We start from the raw sequence: 20132 nt of genomic DNA on the forward strand, positions 1-20132 counted from the left end.
AGGGGGAGGGGAAGGGGGGGAGGGGAAGGGGAAGGGGGGAGGGGAGGGGGAGGAAGATATGGGAATCACATCGAACAATATACCATCTTATTAAGTGCTGTACAGACCTGGACTAGAATGCCAAGAGAAGAACTAATGTCCAAGCAACTAAATGAAGTTTTTGTGAAGTCAGTCTTCTGTCTTGTGTAACAAAAATCAAAAAGATGAGAGCTGAATGTTAGGGAGGCAACATGTGAGAACCTTTGCAAGATAAAATTGAGGGGATAAAGGTTCATATCGTATGGATGTTGGAAGGCAATGCGATATAAGAGGTTGTCTAGGAAGATGCACAAGATGAATATGGCAGCGCAAGATTAAGGAGAACTGGCTCAATGGAGTGGAATTAAGTATTCAAAAAAGAGAAGACAACATAGAAGTAACAAAAGATAGGTGGCAAGAATTTCTTTGGGTTTTCTGAAACGTCCTTTGATAAAATTTTGCTGCAGTTCATACGTTTGCCTTTTGAATCCTTTTATTCACAGCTTAATGCTGTGTTTCATGTGTACTGTGCAATTATTGTTGAGTTCTGGAATGTACACCATGTAGAGTCCCTAATACTAAGTAACCTCGTACATACGTTGTTTAGTCTACTAGTTGTACAAATCTTACTAATTGTTTTAGTTGCTGTTTATTATTTGATTATCACTGATACAATTTTCTTGTGGTCACTGAGATAAGTTTTGATGTTAACACCCATACCATTTTACCTTGATAAAGGTAAGGTCCATTTGTTGCCATTGGATCTAAAATATTTTCCTAATGAGTTTGCATCCTAACTACCTGCTCTAAGCAGTTTTCAGGTAAGCATTTAATATTAGTTCCCAGGATATCTCTTCACAACAAATACTCACAGAAGCATGATTGTCTCAACTGACTGTTGGGTGATTAATGCAGTCTCCAATGGCATTATGATTGGGGAGCAGATGTATGAGACACTGGAAAGTAGTACCTCCACATTTTTTTATGCAAGAACTCTTTATTCTTCATGTCCACATATTTTTTTCTCAACAGTCACCCTGGCAACAAACATTTCACCATGGAGAAAATGGTTTGTTGATAAAGTCACTGTAGAATGTTTGACTTTGTTGACAGATGCACAAGCCCACCTCTGCTTGCACCGCTTCATCACTATCAAAGTTAAGTCCACGTTCTTTAAGTTTTGGAAACAGATAACCATTGGATGGGGCGATGTTGGGATCACTTGGAGAGTGATTGGTAGTGATGAACCCGAGGTGTTGGATTGATGCACATGTTGCAGTGTGTGTGTGTGTGTGTGTGTGTGTGTGTGTGTGTGTGTGTGTGTGTGTGTGAGAGAGAGAGAGAGAGAGAGAGAGAGAGAGAGAGAGAGAGAGAGAGAGAGAGAGAGAGAGAGAGAGAGAGAGAGAGAGATATATCATTCATTGCCATACTGAAGGAAAAGGTGCTCCACTTGTGGATGAACTCTTCGAATTCGAACTGGATTACAGCAAGGTATTTCTCACACATGAACAGTTATGTCGCACACTGCAATGTTAGAGACTACAATTGTAAGGGCTGCAAATAAACAAACATGAAGGGTAAAGATGTAGAATATTAAGAATGTTTGTTTAATTTAAAACGCTTTAAGACCTTTCACATAGAAAATTTAGATGCATTTCTTTTCAGCTTTCCCTACTACTAGTGAGCTGAGGTTTTTAGGGATTGGCCCTCCAATCTCTCTTCACTCTCTGAACACATTCCTGACATGACATGAGTGAATTCAAAGCTCCTGTGCAGCACTTGCCTACTTCATTCTGTATTCAGAACAGTAGTTGTCTCTGTGTTGTGACAAACAGAAAAATGAAAAAATATATGCTGCAATGACATGTTCACAAGACAGTGATCAAGCACCTAAGATGTATTTCCATAGATTGTTTTTATCAGAGTAAGAAGACTGCAAATTCATGGTAACTGATGACTCACAGTAAAGGATCAAAATCCAAGTCAATAAACAGAAACAATAAAAAATGTTACCACAATAATACACATAAATTCTAAGATTTTGGGTTCTTAATCTGGACACCATTTTTGAACCTAATATTTAGTTGGGTGTTAAGCTGTATTTGAAGAACTGGCTGGTATCTGATAATATTCGGGGATTATGGTCTCGGAAAAGTTGGAACCAGTGGTATAGACTAATGCTTTGAAGAATAAAATAGTAATGGCAATTGAGTAGTGTAGGAAAAGGAGTAAGTGCTTTTTGAAGTAGTTGCTTTTTTCATAACCTACATGTAGAGCTAATCGAGAAGTAAGTACCATAACCATCGGATTGATTAGATTAGTGCTAGTTTTTGTTAGGAAACTTTACAGCAGTAGCCAGCACTGGTTACTTCCGCTTGTTAATGTATATCTCTATTCTTTCCACATGCCAAAAGACCTCCCTTCATGATGGAATTGAGGGAATGATGATGTGATAATGGCTGAATGAATAGAACTCTTCTTACGTTCTAAATATTAGCACATATTTAAATAAATCCTATAGCGTAACAAACTTAATATGCTGAATCACTGAAGTTGTACTTACTGTCAGAATAATCATGTGTAACATTATTGGGGTCCAGTTCTTCACAATTCATGAACTTATTCATTCTCTTTATTGACACATTTGCCTGGAGATCAGAGATACACAGTTACTGTCACACAGTGGCAAACACCAATTACAAATTAAAAATACTTCCAACTAATTTCATAACAAAGCCTCAAGTAATGAACAGAATGCTCTGAAATGTGCAGTTAATGCTCCCAGTTTCTGTACATTTCAATAGAAGAAAAGCATTTACACATATATATTACAGATCGTGTCTTCTATTGATTATGTTCACAGGCACGCACCACAATGTGGAACATGATGAGGGCCTTAAATATTGATATTTACAGCAGTCCATCATTTCAAGGGAACAAGTACAAATGAAGTGTTTCCTGTATTGTTATTTTCAAGTTAAGGCAACAACTTTTTAATCATAAATAAATTAAATTTTATTATGGATTATCACATTCATGAAGTACTAAGAATGAAGCAGTCATTACCCCAAAACATGAATCTGAACACTAGAGCATAGCTAAATATGATTGCAGTTGGAAATATATGGTTTAGGGGGGGGGGGGGGGGGGGGCACTCACACAACGTTTGAACAGAAGTATACATAACATCAACACCTGATAACACACAAAGATTTCCAACCATCAAGTTCAGAGACCAATCTTTAACCCCTTCCTCCTCCCATGTAACTGCTTTCCATACCCTTACTAAGCCATGCAACAAAATGCTTGATCCCTCTTTCTCAGTTCAGATCATAGTCATTTTATTCCAATATCTGCTTGCTGATTAAAATATCACACAAAGAGTATGTAATTCTCTTCCAGTTTTAGTTCCTACAATGATTACAGGAACAATACACACAACAATAAATATTCAGAGCACCCATTCATCACTAACGGCTTCAACTTTGTAGCGATTGGTGGTCTACGTCGTCTCCAGAATAATTATTCGAAACTACTACTATTTTTATTCAGAACTGTCTATTATAGTAAACCAACCAACCTTATCAGTTAATTATGTTTCATTCATTTACATTAAACAGCCAGAAGATTAGGAGCACCAGTTAACCACAGATATAAACATGACTATGTCGCGAACAGTAAGTGATGCACTATGAGACCTCTCTGATGCATATGATGGCAGTATACCTTACTGGGGAAGACGCTATTATTTCCAATCACTCTGTTGACAACACTATTATGAAAAGCACATATTCAAACTCACGACTGATGTGGTGTTGAGCCACAGACATACACAATAAAAAGACTGCTGAACAGCCTTACTTGGGAAGGGCTCTCTCTCTCTCTCTCTCTCTCTCTCTCTCTCTCTCTCTCTCTCTCTCTCTCTCTGGCTGTTGTGGCCCAACTGTGGACTACAAGTGCAATTGCGTCTGACATGAGCAGCAATATGGAGCAGGCGATGGGGACTCGGAGGTGGTATGAGGCCGAAAGATGGAGGGACAACAGGATAGGAATAGTAGATCTTGCACTGCCTGTGAGTATGCAGGTATTTGTTGTGGAGAAGATGAGGCTGCTAGGTGCAGAAACAGGAGGCTGTGCTGTGGAAGGAGAATGGGGAATGGAGAGATGAGAGGAGAGGAGAGAAGAGAAGCACAGAAAGGAAAAAGATGCACTGGCAGAATAGAAGGCATGTGTAGTGCTGGAATGGGAGCAGGGAAGAGGGTAGGTAGAGGCCACTGGGGTTACAGGAACAATGGCTACAGTGCAGAGAGATTTCCCACCTGTGCAATTCAAGAAAGCTGGTTTTGGTAGGAAGGATCCAAATGGCACAGAATGTGAAGCAAGCAGTCATTTAAGAGAAGCACATTGTGTTAGGAAGCAAATATGGTAACTTGGTTGCTCAGCTGTTTCTTTGCCAACAACATCCACCCCCAGCCCCAACTCCTGCCTTCTTATCCCCAACAACCACGACGCAATATGTAGTCTGCAGGTGCGCCACAGCAGCCTGAGACAGTGGCCAGGCATGCGCATTTTCTACTTCGGAAGAAGGCCTTTTGTCCAAAAGGTTGAACATACAGCAATCTGTTCATTCTGCCTGTTGCGACTCAACATCACCTCTATATGGTGAATATATTATTATACTATACTATACAATATAATTATATATATATGATTATATTACATTATATTATTATTATTATTATTATCATTATTATTATTATCATTATTATTATTATTATTATTATTATTATTATTTTTTCTTTACTTTCTCAGGCGTTAAATCTGGTTAAAAATGGAAAGTGACGCGGACCTTGATCAAGCGTCACTTCCTTTTAACTGTACGGTATATGTTACATTGCGTTTAGGAACTTTCGGGTAATTGAACATGTATCAATAATTACGGATTTCTGAAGTTGTATATATAAGTTTGGATGTAGCTGTATTGCATTGATGTACTGGTGGATATTGCGTGGTATGACTCCTGTAGTTGAAAGTATAATTGGTATAATGTCAACTTTATCCTGATGCCACATGTCCTTGACTTCCTCAGCCAGTTGGATGTATTTTTCAATTTTTTCTCCCGTTTTCTTCTGTATATTTGCTGCATTGGGTATGGATATTTCAATTAGTTGTGTTAATTTCTTCTTTTTATTGGTGAGTAGGATGTCAGGTTTGTTATGTGGCGTTGTTTTATCTGTTATAATGGTTCTGTTCCAGTATAATTTGTATTCATCATTCTCCAGTACATTTTGTTAGGTAAAATCTCACAACAAGAAGCGACAGAGCAATTAGACGAAAAGAAGCAGAAATTACAAGCATTCGCCAAACGACTCAGAAGATACAAAAAAAGTGAAAATAGAAGGAAACAAAACCAAACATTCAACACAAACCAAAAGAAATTTTACCAGACAATAGATAACACATTTGTGATGTATACTTGTATGTAGGAACGTGTTGTTTTAAAAGTTTATGTTGTAAGGCAAGCTGTTGATGTATTATTTTTGCGACGTTGTCATGTCTTCTGGGGTATTCTGTATTTGCTAGTATTGTACATCCGCTTGTGATGTGATCTACTGTTTCTATTTGTTGTTTGCAAAGTCTGCATTTATCTGTTGTGGTATTGGGATCTTTAATAATATGCTTGCTGTAATATCTGGTGTTTATTGTTTGATCCTGTATTGCAATCATGAATCCTTCTGTCTCACTGTATATATTGCCTCTTCTTAGCCATGTGTTGGATGCGTCTTGATCGATGTGTGGCTGTGTTAGATGATACGGGTGCTTGCCATGAAGTGTTTTGTTTTTCCAATTTACTTTCTTCGTATCTGTTGATGTTATGTGATCTAAAGGGTTGTAGAGGTGGTTATGAAATTGTAGTGGTGTAGCCGATGTATTTATGTGGGTGATTGCTTTGTGTATTTTGCTAGTTTCTGCTCGTTCTAGAAAGAATTTTCTTAAATTGTCTACCTGTCCATAATGTAGGTTTTTTATGTCGATAAATCCCCTTCCTCCTTCCTTTCTGCTTAATGTGAATCTTTCTGTTGCTGAATGTATGTGATGTATTCTATATTTGTGGCATTGTGATCGTGTAAGTGTATTGAGTGCTTCTAGGTCTGTGTTACTCCATTTCACTACTCCAAATGAGTAGGTCAATATTGGTATAGCATAGGTATTTATAGCTTTTGTCTTGTTTCTTGCTGTCAATTCTGTTTTCAGTATTTTTGTTAGTCTTTGTCTATATTTTTCTTTTAGCTCTTCCTTAATATTTCTATCATCTATTCCTATTTTTTGTCTGTATCCTAGATATTTATAGACATCTGTTTTTTCCATCGCTTCTATGCAGTCGCTGTGGTTATCCAATATGTAATCATCTTGTTTAGTGTGTTTTCCCTTGACTATGCTATTTTTCTTACATTTGTCTGTTCCAAAAGCCATATTTATATCATTGCTAAATACTTCTGTTATCTTTAGTAATTGGTTGAGTTGTTGATTTGTTGCTGCCAGTAGTTTTAGATCATCCATGTATAGCAAATGTGTGATTTTGTGTGGGTATGTTCCAGTAATATTGTAACCATAATTTGTATTATTTAGCATGTTGGATAGTGGGTTCAGAGCAAGGCAGAACCAGAAAGGACTTAATGAATCTCCTTGGTATATTCCACGCTTAATCTGTATTGGCTGTGATGTGATATTATTTGAATTTGTTTGGATATTAAGTGTGGTTTTCCAGTTTTTCATTACTATGTTTAGGAACTGTATCAATTTAGGATCTACTTTATATATTTCCAATATTTGTAGTAACCATGAGTGGGGTACACTATCAAAAGCTTTTTGGTAATTTATGTACGCGTAGTGTAGCGACCTTTGTTTAGTTTTAGCTTGATATGTCACCTCTGCATCTATTATCAGTTGCTCTTTACATCCTCGTGCTCCTTTGCAACAGCCTTTTTGTTCTTCATTTATAATTTTGTTCTGTGTTGTATGTGTCACTAGTTTCTGTTTAATGACTGAAGTTAATATTTTGTATATTGTTGGTAGGCATGTTATGGGGCGATATTTAGCTGGGTTCACTGTGTCTGCTTGATCTTTAGGTTTCAGATAAGTTATTCCATGTGTAAGTGTATCAGGGAATGTGTATGGGTCTGCAATGTAACTGTTAAATAATTTAGTTAGATGTGAATGTGTTGAGGTGAACTTCTTTAACCAGAAATTTGCTGTTTTATCATTTCCAGGGGCTTTCCAATTGTGAGTAGAATTAATTGCTTGGGTGACTTCATGTTGCAAAATTGTCACTTCAGGCATTTGTGGTATCATCTTGTATGTGTCTGTTTCTGCTTGTATCCACCGTGCATGCCTGTTATGTTGTACCGGGTTTGACCATATGTTGCTCCAGAAGTGTTCCATGTCTGTTATGTTTGGTGGATTGTTTATTTCAATGTGTGTGTTATCTATTGTCTGGTAAAATTTATTTTGGTTTGTGTTGAATGTTTGGTTTTGTTTCCTTCTATTTTCACTTTTTTTGTATCTTCCGAGTCGTTTGGCGAATGCTTGTAATTTCTGCTTCTTTTCGTCTAATTGCTCTGTCGCTTCTTCTTGTGAGATTTTACCTAACCTTTTTCGTTTTTTTCCCGAGATTTCATTTCTTATAAATTGCGTTAGCTGTCCGATGTCTTTTCTCAGTTTTTCTATTTTGATCTGTAGCCTGTGTTGCCATGCTGGTTTTGTGGGTTTCTTCTGTGTGTTGGTTGGTTCTGATCTCTGCCTAGTGTGTATATTTAGTGTAGTGAGTGCTCCTATATATACCAGTAGTTGTAACTCTTCCATAGTTGTGTTTTCATTTATTTTGTTGTGTATGATTGTGTTGATAGTTTTTATTGTTGTTTCGACTTGTGGGTTATTTGGTGGTCTATGCAAGAATGGTCTAATGTCTGTATTTGTGTCTTTGTATTCTATATATGTTAGCTGAAATTTTTCTTCTATATCTAATATCTGTGTCACTTTGTGTTCTATTTGTGCTTGTTCTGGTGGCTGCCTTAAGATTTCGTTTTCCTCTGATTGTTTAATTGGTGCGTGTTGTTCTTTGTTTGTTTGCTCTGGGATGTTTGAGTCCATTACTGTATTTTTTTCTTCTTCTGATTGCACATTATTTTGTTCCAGTATTTGTTGTACTTGTTGTTTGATGTTATCTAATTCTGACTGGGGTATCCTGTTATTTTTTATTATTACACGGATCTGATCAGCTAGTCGTTGTTCTGTTAAAAATTTTAATTCTGGGTATCTGGTAATAAATGTTGTGTATACTTGTGATCTGTATCCAGTTGTGTTGGTTCCTAGGTTTGTTGCTTGGTAATAACAGAACATGAGGTGTTGATTAACTTCATCTGACCATCTCATCCTCTGTCTTGGTTTTCCTTCTATTATTATTATTATTATTATTATTATTATTGTTATCTAATTGGATAGAGAAAAAAGTAACTTTATCGGTAACTGATTCTTTCTTTAATATTGTTATTCCATCCTGGACATCCAGTGTTTTTGTTGAAGGAAACTGTTACAAGCAGAAAATTTTGCAGCCATTGTTGATACAATGACCATCAGTTATGACTGCCATATGGTATAGGAAGGTCTAATTGGTTCTCACAATAGAAATGAGTTGTCCTGTCACGTGAAAGAAACTGCTTATACATTTGTAACATTGCTGGCCATATCAGGATGTACAGTCTTCAAGGAAAATAGCTGCTTTCTATGTTCAATGAGGAATATATGCAGGTCAGTAAAGGTAGCATGTTACATGGTCGCGCATCTGGCACAACTGTGGTTGTTCCATTAAGATATGAACTTCATATGTATTATGGCAGGCCAATTTTATCTCTTCATGGATAGTGTCTTTGGCACTGTGCTGTAGTTGTTTTCACAAAAACAAAGGTGTCCAAACAGTGTTCCATCTGAGATTCATTGAGGTACATGTCAGACCTAACAAAGCACCATTTGCGAACTGCAGGAATTGTGTTACCTGTGTGGGATCATGAGAGGTCATTCACTTACTATCCCGCAGTAAGCCTTTTTAGAAATAATCCTACAGTGAATTGCAACTGCTTTCCCAACAAATGTCAACCAATGTGCTATTGCACAAATGCGCATAATTTTCTGGCTGAACAGTGTGTAAAATCTTTACAGCTTACTTCTGTAATGTTCATCAATTCAATCAAATCGACATCTACATATCTACCCAATGACTTACCTTTAAATGTTTTGAATAGTTCAGATTTCAACAATTAACCAAAATTGCATACATATCTTGTACGTAAAACTACAGGAAGAGAAAGACATGACTGCATAAAACAAAGTAAATACACAACTTTCCATGCATTTATTACTGGTGTGGTGTGGAAAAAAGGAACTACAATAAATATAAAATTTTTCAACGTACAATGAAATCTCAGTACAATAACAGCATAAATAACAATAATACCAGTAGCAGTGCAAAATAATTTATTCCTGCCTCAAATTCTATTATTGCAATGTGAATGCATTTCAATTAACTATCAGACGGTATTCCGGGGGATCGGATATGAGTGAAAGGTTCAATGTCCACTTCATTCTACTTACCCTCTCATTGTAGAAAGTTGAGCCAAGCAGGAAACGTACCAGCCAGTTGTGCACTAGCCACTGGAGTGACCGCTGTTTTATCAGGTAGGAGTCCTTGGCACTGTACTTAAAAGTTTTCGCATAAGCTATTGGATTCCTGGTAATTTCCCACCCTACTGTACCAGTCATGTTACTAACTTTGCTATGAGTCTTTTTCAAGGTTTTGATCCAAAAATGGCTTGGAAACAACTGCCATGCACACCTGAAGCAGTTCCAGCTGTGTTTGATCATCAAGAGGACACTTCAGATCGAGATGACTGCACAACCTTGACCCAGAAGCCCCATCTCAGGATTTGAAACTGACGATGATGATTTGAGGTGAGGGGTGTTCAACATCAAGATCATCAGCACCCTGATGAGAAGTCAGCATGCTAATCTCACGTGTTGGGATGAAGGCTGTCCTCACATGTGGAGCAGTTAACAAGATTTATAACTGGAAGCATCATGAATAGTGATGTAGGAGATGGGCGTGAGAGCTACAAGAGTGACTGAGAAGGAATGGATAATAGGAGACCGAGTTAGGGGGGGATGAGAACACAAACTAGACTGAAAAGCCTTTACATTCAAGATATTCATGAACCACCTCTTCAAATATGATTACTCATGTGATTGGATTTCAAGGGAAGGCATGGGGATTACAAATGAAGAAACCTTATTCTCACTTTTTATGACTTGCACGAAATGATGGGAAACATCGTTTGTCATACTAGTAATGAAATAGAGCACTCAAATCTTAAGAAGAGTGACCCAAGATATTCATTTTTATACCCGACAGACAGGACAGATAATAGGTTTCATTGATCTCTTGCTCATGAGTGGTATCTTGAAAGACGATGAAAATACTAGGGAGATGAGAAAAGCTGTAGATAAATTAGCTGCTTTTCAAAAAATAGGAGTTACATTTGTCAGCCACTGTCTGCAGTACTACAGCCCATCAGAGTACTTGACAGCAGATGAAACATTGCTCAGTTAATGTGGTCAGCATCCCTTCAAAATATTTATACCATCAAACCCTAATAAGCTTGGTCTAAACATAGTTTACATATGTGATGTCAGAACGTTCTATTACATTTCAGGTATCCCAAGTACTGGAAAAGAATTCACAGAAAGAGAAGGGTAATTTACCCATACTGATCAATGTGTTCTTGGAGTTGCTGTATCAGTAATAGGAAGCAGCTGAAATGTAACAACTTGTTCATTTCACATGAGTTTATACAGAAACAATCTGTGAGAAATCTTGCATTAGTCGGTACACTATTGACAACCAAGTGTAAGATACTATTATCCATATTGTCAGCAGCCTCTGCTGGAACTGTAAAGTTGTTCTACCAAGACAGTAAAATATTAATGTCATTTCATCAAAAAAAGAATAAGAACAGTATCCTAATGTGATCAGTGCACCACAAAGTAACAATAAGAAAGAGTCAAATGAACCAGTGACTACTGAATTCCCTACCTTACTGAATTTTACTGCTTAGCGGAAGGTGCAGTGGCTGTTTTGTACAAACTTTGCAAAGACAAGTATACAAAACAGAAAACCAGAAGGTGGCCATTGAGGTACTTCCATGGATTTATTTATTTATTTATTTTTTGCCAAACCCTTAATGGAAAAAGGAATGCTCGAATACCGCAAGGCGAGAGCTTTTTGTGTGGAAACTGCAGAAGTCTTGGGAAAAGGTGAGGAGAGCTGCGGGAACGATTCCCTGTCACAGCCAACCAGAATTTGCAAATTAAATTAAGAACATTTAACTTGTGTGATCCTTCAAAAGACGCAAATGGAAATGAATTTTGTGCCAAATGCAATTCATATGTATCTGATAAAACAGTATAGTGCAATAGGTGCACTATACTCTTAACCCCCCCCCCCACGAACCATGGACCTTGCCGTTGGTGGGGAGGCTTGTGTGCCTCAGCGATACAGATAGCCGTACCGTAGGTACAACCACAACGGAGGGGTATCTGTTGAGAGGCCAGACAAACGTGTGGTTCCTAAAGAGGGGCAGCAGCCTTTTCAGTAGTTGCAAGGGCAACAGTCTGGATGATTGACTGATCTGGCCTTGTAACAATAACCAAAACGGCCTTGCTGTGCTGGTACTGCGAACGGCTGAAAGCAAGGGGAAACTACGGCCGTAATTTTTCCCGAGGGCATGCAGCTTTACTGTATGATTAAATGATGATGGCGTCCCCTTGGGTAAAATACTCCGGAGGTAAAATAGTCCTCCATTCGGATCTCCGGGCAGGGACTACTCAAGAGGATGTCGTTACCAGGAGAAAGAAAACTGGCGTTCTACGGATTGGAGCGTGGAATGTCAGATCCCTTAATCGGGCAGATAGGTTAGAAAATTTAAAAAGGGAAATGGATAGGTTAAAGTTAGATATTGTGGGAATTAGTGAAGTTCGGTGGCAGGAGGAACAAGACTTTTGGTCAGGTGATTACAGGGTTATAAATACAAAATCAAATAGGGGTAATGCAGGAGTAGGTTTAAAAATGAATAGGAAAATAGGAATTCGGGTAAGCTACTACAAACAGCATAGTGAACACATTATTGTGGCCAAGATTGATACGAAGCCCACACCTACTACAGTAGTACAAGTTTATATGCCAACTACCTCTGCAGATGACGAAGAAATTGAAGAAATGTATGATGAAATAAAAGAAATTATTCAGATAGTGAAGGGAGACGAAAATTTAATAGTCATGGGTGAATGGAATTCTAGTGTAGGAAAAGGGAGAGAAGGAAACATAGTAGGTGAATATGGATTGGGGGTAAGAAATGAAAGAGGAAGCCGCCTGGTAGAATTTTGCACAGAGCACAACTTAATCATAGCTAACACTTGGTTTAAGAATCATGATAGAAGGTTGTATACATGGAAGAACCCTGGAGACACTAAAAGGTATCAGATAGATTATATAATGGAAAGACAGAGATTTAGGAACCAGGTTTTAAATTGTAAGACATTTCCAGGGGCAGATGTGGACTCTGACCACAATCTATTGGTTATGATCTGTAGATTAAAACTGAAGAAACTGCAAAAAGGTGGGAATTTAAGGAGATGGGACCTGGATAAACTGAAAGAACCAGAGGTTGTACAGAGTTTCAGCATAAGGGAACAATTGAAAGGAATGGGGGAAAGAAATACAGTAGAAGATGAATGGGTAGCTCTGAGGGATGAAGTAGTGAAGGCAGCAGATGATCAAGTAGGTAAAAAGACGAGGGCTAGTAGAAATCCTTGGGTAACAGAAGAAATATTGAATTTAATTGAGGAAAGGAGAAAATATAAAAATGCAGTAAATGAAGCAGGCAAAAAGGAATACAAACGTCTCAAAAATGATATCGACAGGAAGTGCAAAATGGCTAAGCAGGGATGGCTAGAGGACAAATGTAAGGACGTAGAGGCTTATCTCACTAGGGGTAAGATAGATACTGCCTACAGGAAAATTAAAGAGACCTTTGGAGATAAGAGAACCACATGTATGAGCATCAAGAGCTCAGATGGAAACCCAGTTCTAAGCAAAGAAGGGAAAGCAGAAAGGTGGAAGGAGTATATAGAGGGTCTATACAAGGGCGATGCACTTGAGGACAATATTATGGAAATGGAAGAGGATGTAGATGTAGATGTAGATGAAGATGAAATGGGAGATACGATACTGCGTGAAGAGTTTGACAGAGCACTGAAGGACCTGAGTCGAAACAAGGCCCCCGGAGTAGACAACCTACCATTGGAACTACTGACGGCCTTGGGAGAGCCAGTCCTGACAAAACTCTACCATCTGGTGAGCAAGATGTATGAAACAGGCGAAATACCCTCAGACTTCAAGAAGAATATAATAATTCCAATCCCAAAGAAAGCAGGTGTTGACAGATGTGAAAATTACCGAACTATCAGTTTAGTAAGTCACAGCTGCAAAGTACTAACACGAATTCTTTACAATCGAATGGAAAAACTAGTAGAAGCTGACCTCGGGGAAGATCAGTTTGGATTCCATAGAAATACTGGAACACGTGAGGCAATACTGACCTTACGACTTATCTTAGAAGAAAGATTAAGGAAAGGCAAACCTATGTTTCTAGCATTTGTAGACTTAGAGAAAGCTTTTGACAATGTTGACTGGAATACTCTCTTTCAAATTCTGAAGGTGGCAGGGGTAAAATACAGGGAGTGAAAGACTATTTACAACTTTTACAGAAACCAGATGGCAGTTATAAGAGTTGAGGGACATGAAAGGGAAGCAGTGTTTGGGAAGGGAGTAAGACAGAATTGTAGCCTCTCCCCGATGTTATTCAATCTCTATATTGAGCAAGCAGTAAAGGTAACAAAAGAAAAATTTGGAGTAGGTATTAAAATCCATGGAGAAGAAATAGAAACTTTTAGGTTCGCCGATGACATTGTAATTCTGTCAGAGACAGCGAAGGACTTGGAAGAGCAGTTGAATGGAATGGATGGTGTCTTGAAAGGAGGATATAAGATGATCATCAACAACAGCAAAACGAGGATAATGGAATGTAGTCGAGTTAAGTCGGGTGATGCTGAGGGTATTAGATTAGGAAATGAGACACTTAAAGTAGTAAAGGAGTTTTGCTATTTGGGGAGCAAAATAACTGATGATGGACGAAGTAGAGAGGATATAAAATGTAGACTGGCAATGGCAAGGAAAGCGTTTCTGAAGAGAAATTTGTTAACATCGAGTATAGATTTAAGTGTCAGGAAGTTATTTCTGAAAGTATTTGTATGGAGTGTAGCCATGTATGGAAGTGAAACATGGACGGTAAATAGTTTGGACAAGAAGAGAATAGAAGCTTTTGAAATGTGGTGCTACAGAAGAATGCTGAAGATTAGATGGGTAGATCACATAACTAATGAGGAAGTATTGAATAGGATTGGGGAGAAGAGAAGTTTGTGGCACAACTTGACCAGAAGAAGGGATCGGTTGGTAGGACATGTTCTGAGGCATCAAGGGATCACCAATTTAGTATTGGAGGGCAGCGTGGAGGGTAAAAATCATAGGGGGAGACCAAGAGATGAATACACTAAGCAGATTCAGAAGGATGTAGGTTGCAGTAGGTACTGGGAGATGAAGAAGCTTGCACAGGATAGAGTAGCATGGAGAGCTGCATAAAACCAGTCTCAGGACTGAAGACCACAACAACAACAACAACAACAACAACAACAACTCTTACCCATTTACAGAAAAATTATATTTTTGCTTGTATTATTTTGCATTTTTGTCAAAAAGGACCATACTCTTATTTAATTTTGTGTAGGTATTTTGATATGAATTTGAAGGCTACTAACGGCTAATGGTTATACATAATTTCCACACAAAGGATTTTTGTGATTTAACATACTATTAAATAATGAAATTTATTGATACTAAGTATCATTATGCATTATATCTCTACACTAACTCCATCGGAAAGGGAGCAGACAGGATCTGATCCAAGAGCACCATCTATTTCATCTCAAACCACCATACTACTTGACGGTTAAATGATAACTACACTACTGTTTGTAAAAAAGTAAAACACTCTGAACCAATGGTCTCCAACACACCATGTTAAGAGCAGATGTAGAACAGCAGAACCATAGTGATTTAAATGGCAGAGAGGTAAATGAATAATGAAGTGTCACTATGCATTGCCAAGATCACAGGTGGAATATCGACATGTGCGAGTGTTCGAATGGGAAAGAATGATTAGTCTCCAGGAGGCCAGTCTGTCATTCCATGAAATTGCATCTTGTACAGGGCACAATACATGATACAGTGAGGTGTATGTGGAACCAACAGAGAGAAGGGAGCCATAAAAGTGCCAACAAAGTTATGGACAACACAATGTGACCACAGCACAAGATGACCACCATCTTGTCCACTTGGCCATAACAGACAGAGCACCTTCTTCCACATTGTTGATATGAGGTCCGAGCACTACAACGGGGCTGGACACATCTGCATCAACTGTTCAATGTTGTCATCTGCAGGCTGGACTGGTAGTACACATGTCACTGCATCAGTTTCTACTGACCAAAATCCTCCAACACCACATACTGCAATGGGAACACAGACAATGATGGTGGCGTGCTGGGTGGCAAAATGTAGTGTTTTTGGATGAGTCTGGCTTGAACTTGTCATACAGTTATGGCAACAAACACATTGAGTGCCACTGCAGTGAACACAATCAGGCAAACAGCATTACTGGGCAGTACAACGGACGTGGTGTGGGGGACCATTGCTTATAACATGGAATCTCGTCCCCTACGTCTTGAGGGCAATATGAATAGCTACTGCCGCAACAAAGTTTCTACACCCCATGGCACTGCTCCTCCTGCAGATCATTCTTCACGCCATATTTCAGCAAGACAATATCTGGCTGCATATAGCAAGACACATATACCTTTCTTCAAAGAACAATGGGTACCACTGCCTCCCTGCCCTGCCAGTTTGCCCGATGTGTTACCCATCGAACATGACTGGGATACGGTTGGTCAGCAAATTGTTCATTCAGGTCCTCTTGCAGCCACAGTTGATGCTTTATGGATGCACTGATAAACCATGTGGCAAAGTATTCCCCAGCAGCATGTTCAGGCACTCTGATTCCATGCCAGGTATCTAGCAGCTCTGACTGCAGCACGTGGTGGCACTACTCTGTACTGATTTTCCACAGTCACAGTGTATGTACAGGTCTGTAAATCTAATAATTTGTGTAGTGTCATGTCCACAATTGGTGGAATAAATTTCAGTGTTATTACATCTCTCAAGCTGCTTGTTTCCATTTCTCTGAACAGTAGTGTATGACTATAATAATCTCCAACTGCAATAACTTCTGCAGTCGCATTACTGTCTTGCACACTGGTTTTCTTACCAACTAAATCGATATGTAGCAAGAGAAATTTTTTTGTTCTTTGTATTCATGCAAAACAATTGAAGAGAGCTGTGTGTAATGAATCTTCCAGAGAGAGATGAGGTGGGGCTAAAGACTCTTAGCACAGCAGAAAAACATACTGCACCAATACTAGTAACTCAACTTTTTAAACTTGATTTAACATTTTGTGCAATCCACTAAGACCAAACTGTTTCAAAATTATTTTGAACAATTTAAATGTAACTACCACAATTAACATTTTTAGAAAGCAGATAGTATCAAAACTCGAAATATTTGATTTCATTCTGTGCATAACACAAAAATTTGCGCATTCATGTTTTTTATATTAAAATTTTCAATAATTTGTGACTCAATACTTCTATTTCTTTAACTTTGTTAGAATGCATTGTTTAATTACCTGCAAGACTGCCATAATGAGAATTGCTTTTGCATGTCTCCTTACAGCTTTTTGGTCTGATGATGTCATTGTACTGAGATTTCAATGTCACTATAGTAATACACTGCTACTAAAATATGTAAAAGAAATAATGTGTGGGCCGAGATAAACTGAACTGTGTAAGGGAACTGATACTCAATGTTGGAAAATATTTTGTTCTCCACATAAAAGAATATTCGTAACACACATTTACACTGCCTACAGATGGACTGTATAGTTCAACACTACCAGCATTAACTGTGGAGACAGAAATGCACATAAATAGGTTTCTGTCTTTTTGTCATATATTTATTACTTAAATTAAATTCAGCTTATCTTGGCTCACCCTGTATTTGTGAAACAGTCCAGTCAAAGTTAGGAATGTAAATATCACTTACAATATGTAACAGTAAAGCACATACATGCATACACATAGCTATATGTGCTAGAATGGCCAAAGAGTTAGTTACATAATGTTAATATAACAGGAAGAGCAAGCATGAAATGAATTAGTATGTAAATCCTCTCATTCAAACCACTACTGTATCTGTGGTACTGAATATTACAAGCAATTCTTTTTCTTTCTTTCTTTCAGAAATTTGGTGCTGCACTTGCTCCTGAACCCACAGTTATGTTAGTAACTGTAAACCAAATTGGCTACTACAAGGAAATGTTTCCACCAGTACCGTATGCCACGACTGATGTAGGTGCGTAAGTGTTTTTGGACTCTCGACACAGATGGGATTTTCCAGTCAATACATCTTGACTGTCAGTCCCATTTTTTCTCTCTCATTTTGTGTCTGTCATTTAGCTGAAGATGTCTACATAATAGCTTTTTCTTTGGAAATGTTGAAATTGGTGTTTGTATATATATGAGTTTACACATAGTAACTAAGAAAGGTGATACACTCAAAGAGAAACAATTTGTTTTTGTGGACAGAGGACCAAATCAATGAAATAATTTCACCAGCAATCCATGGAGAAGTAAAAAAATGTATATCTGCCATGGAAGTTTGATGTAAGAGTTCCACTGCTGGATGTGGTTATACCAAAGAGAGAATCCCTGAAAATGAATTGTGTATCACAGCTGCCATGGAAGAAGTCAATTAAAACTATTGTCAATAACAGCAGCTGAACTGACAACAATTCAACCTTTGTGGGAGATCATATAGTCTGGACAGAAAATTTTGGGTGTAGTTATGACAAAAGACTTCTGTTACTAAATTATGTAAGTGCACTTGAAATGTGTCTACAATGTCTTCAATAGTTGAAGACAGACAAAGTTTCAGTAACAACAAGGACAGCAGAAAGACACATTGCTGTTCATTAAAACTGCAGAAATAGTTATCGCTGCTGTCCAAGAGCACACAGAAGAAATATGTAGTCAAATTTTAATGCAATCCCATATTTTTTTGCAGGTTTCTGCAAGTAAAGTGATACATAAAGAAGTCTACATGCCAAGCAGCAACAAGTTAAAGAAATGTGCAATCTTTCCTTCATCCCACTTCCTTCCCCTTTAATCCTTCTGCCAAAAGAAGGAGACACTGGACTCTGAAAGGTTGCAGATTTCCATAACCTTTGTATGTTTTTTCTCCTGCCTCTGCTTGGTGAGTAGATTTTTTTACCTATTCAATTATATTTCCAAAAATTTATTATTTTTGTTGATAAATCTCCTGCTACTAAGTTACACAAGATATTCACTAGGCCACCTTCCTGAGTAGAGGGCACTGAGAAACATTTTGTAGGATGAGAGTGGGTGAAATAATTGTGAAGTTACATTACAATAAGACTTCTAGGTTCCTGAACTATACAGTGCATAGCCAAGACCTAATAAATTAAACACCACTGCTTGACATGAAATTTTTAGATTTGATGTGTAGCTGTTACATCAAATATAGAAACAAAACTTTCAAGTTTGCTTTACAGAGAAAATATATGACATTGCTCTTACTTCCACTCTTAGCACAAGATATAAGAAACTGTAATAACAAAATGTGAAGAACGCAATTAAGAAGCATGTTTAAGTAAATATTGCTGTTCTATTCCACTACAGCACCCGCAAATGCACAAATGAGACTAGATTTTTTTTTATGAACATGTGAAGAAAATTAGCGGCAACATGTGAGGCACGCAGACATTATTTAAGGTATTGTAAAGTGAATGGAAAGAGAGACACCACTGAGCTGTGATGGACATAAAAATAGTAGTTGGTTGATACTATGCACATGAATTAACTAAAGCAGCCATAAAGCAGGAACTGTAGGCTGGACAGACCAATGACATGGACTGAAATACATTGTCATAGGTTTTTAACAAATTTAGTAAGTAAAGCAGAAACACATATTTAAATAGTTAATGATAAAACAGTGAGAAAACTTAACACTGTTGAAGAAATTAACGAAAGAAATGAACCAAACGTAAGTTGCCAAACAGCATCACAGTCCTCAGTAAGAAATTACAACAAGAAGAGAGAGCAGTAACAGCAGCTACACACTACTTTTATCTACAGCTTTAAGTCCTCTATCAGTACACAGCATATTTAAATACAATGAATTTCATAGCAATTTTGTTTATGGAAGAAGCAAGCAAATCCAGCTGCCTGTCACCTTACACAGATTTCCTGGTGGCTCTTGTCTACATCTCTTATGACACAGATATGAAGCATAAATGATTTTGCAAAGTTCGTCACATACCAAGCCTACAAGCTGGCTCAGAAATTTTTTAAGAGAAACGGCAATTCAATCAGAATCCTTTTAAGCTGGATTAAACAGATTCTTATCCTCAAGCTCAGTAAGCATGCTGAATGCCAGGCAAGAGAGAAGTCACTGCATTCGTAACTCCATCTCAGAATACCACACAATCAAGGAATGAAAATCTGAACACCACTCCATGCACACTTTCTAACTCCTCTCGACAGAAATGCAACTTTAATTTCAAAGAGAAAAAATAAAAATATATAAAATATGGCAACAAAAATTAATTTTGAAAAAAAAAAAGTTAAAAAATTACGGCTTCAGTTTAACAATTCTGAAAAATGCACACATCTGCTGTTCACAAAAACAAGCAAAAACCAAAAATAAAATCTTTCCAGTCATTTTCAAGGAAATGAAAAGTTGAAAATTAAAAGTATA

The 20132-nt window shown here is 37.7% G+C and overlaps 1 protein-coding gene across 1 annotated transcript in view; it reads right to left on the reverse strand.

The window, feature by feature from the left end:
• Positions 1-20132, reverse strand: part of LOC124619877 (multidrug resistance-associated protein 1) — a gene marked incomplete in the record, with an annotated part of 365477 nt that overhangs the window by 97335 nt on the left and 248010 nt on the right. The window contains 1 exon segment of the mRNA XM_047146501.1: positions 2582-2666. Coding sequence (XP_047002457.1) covers positions 2582-2666 — 85 coding nt within the window.

This window comes from Schistocerca americana, chromosome 6 (assembly GCF_021461395.2).
Source record: "Schistocerca americana isolate TAMUIC-IGC-003095 chromosome 6, iqSchAmer2.1, whole genome shotgun sequence".
Classification (NCBI taxonomy): domain Eukaryota; kingdom Metazoa; phylum Arthropoda; class Insecta; order Orthoptera; family Acrididae; genus Schistocerca; species Schistocerca americana.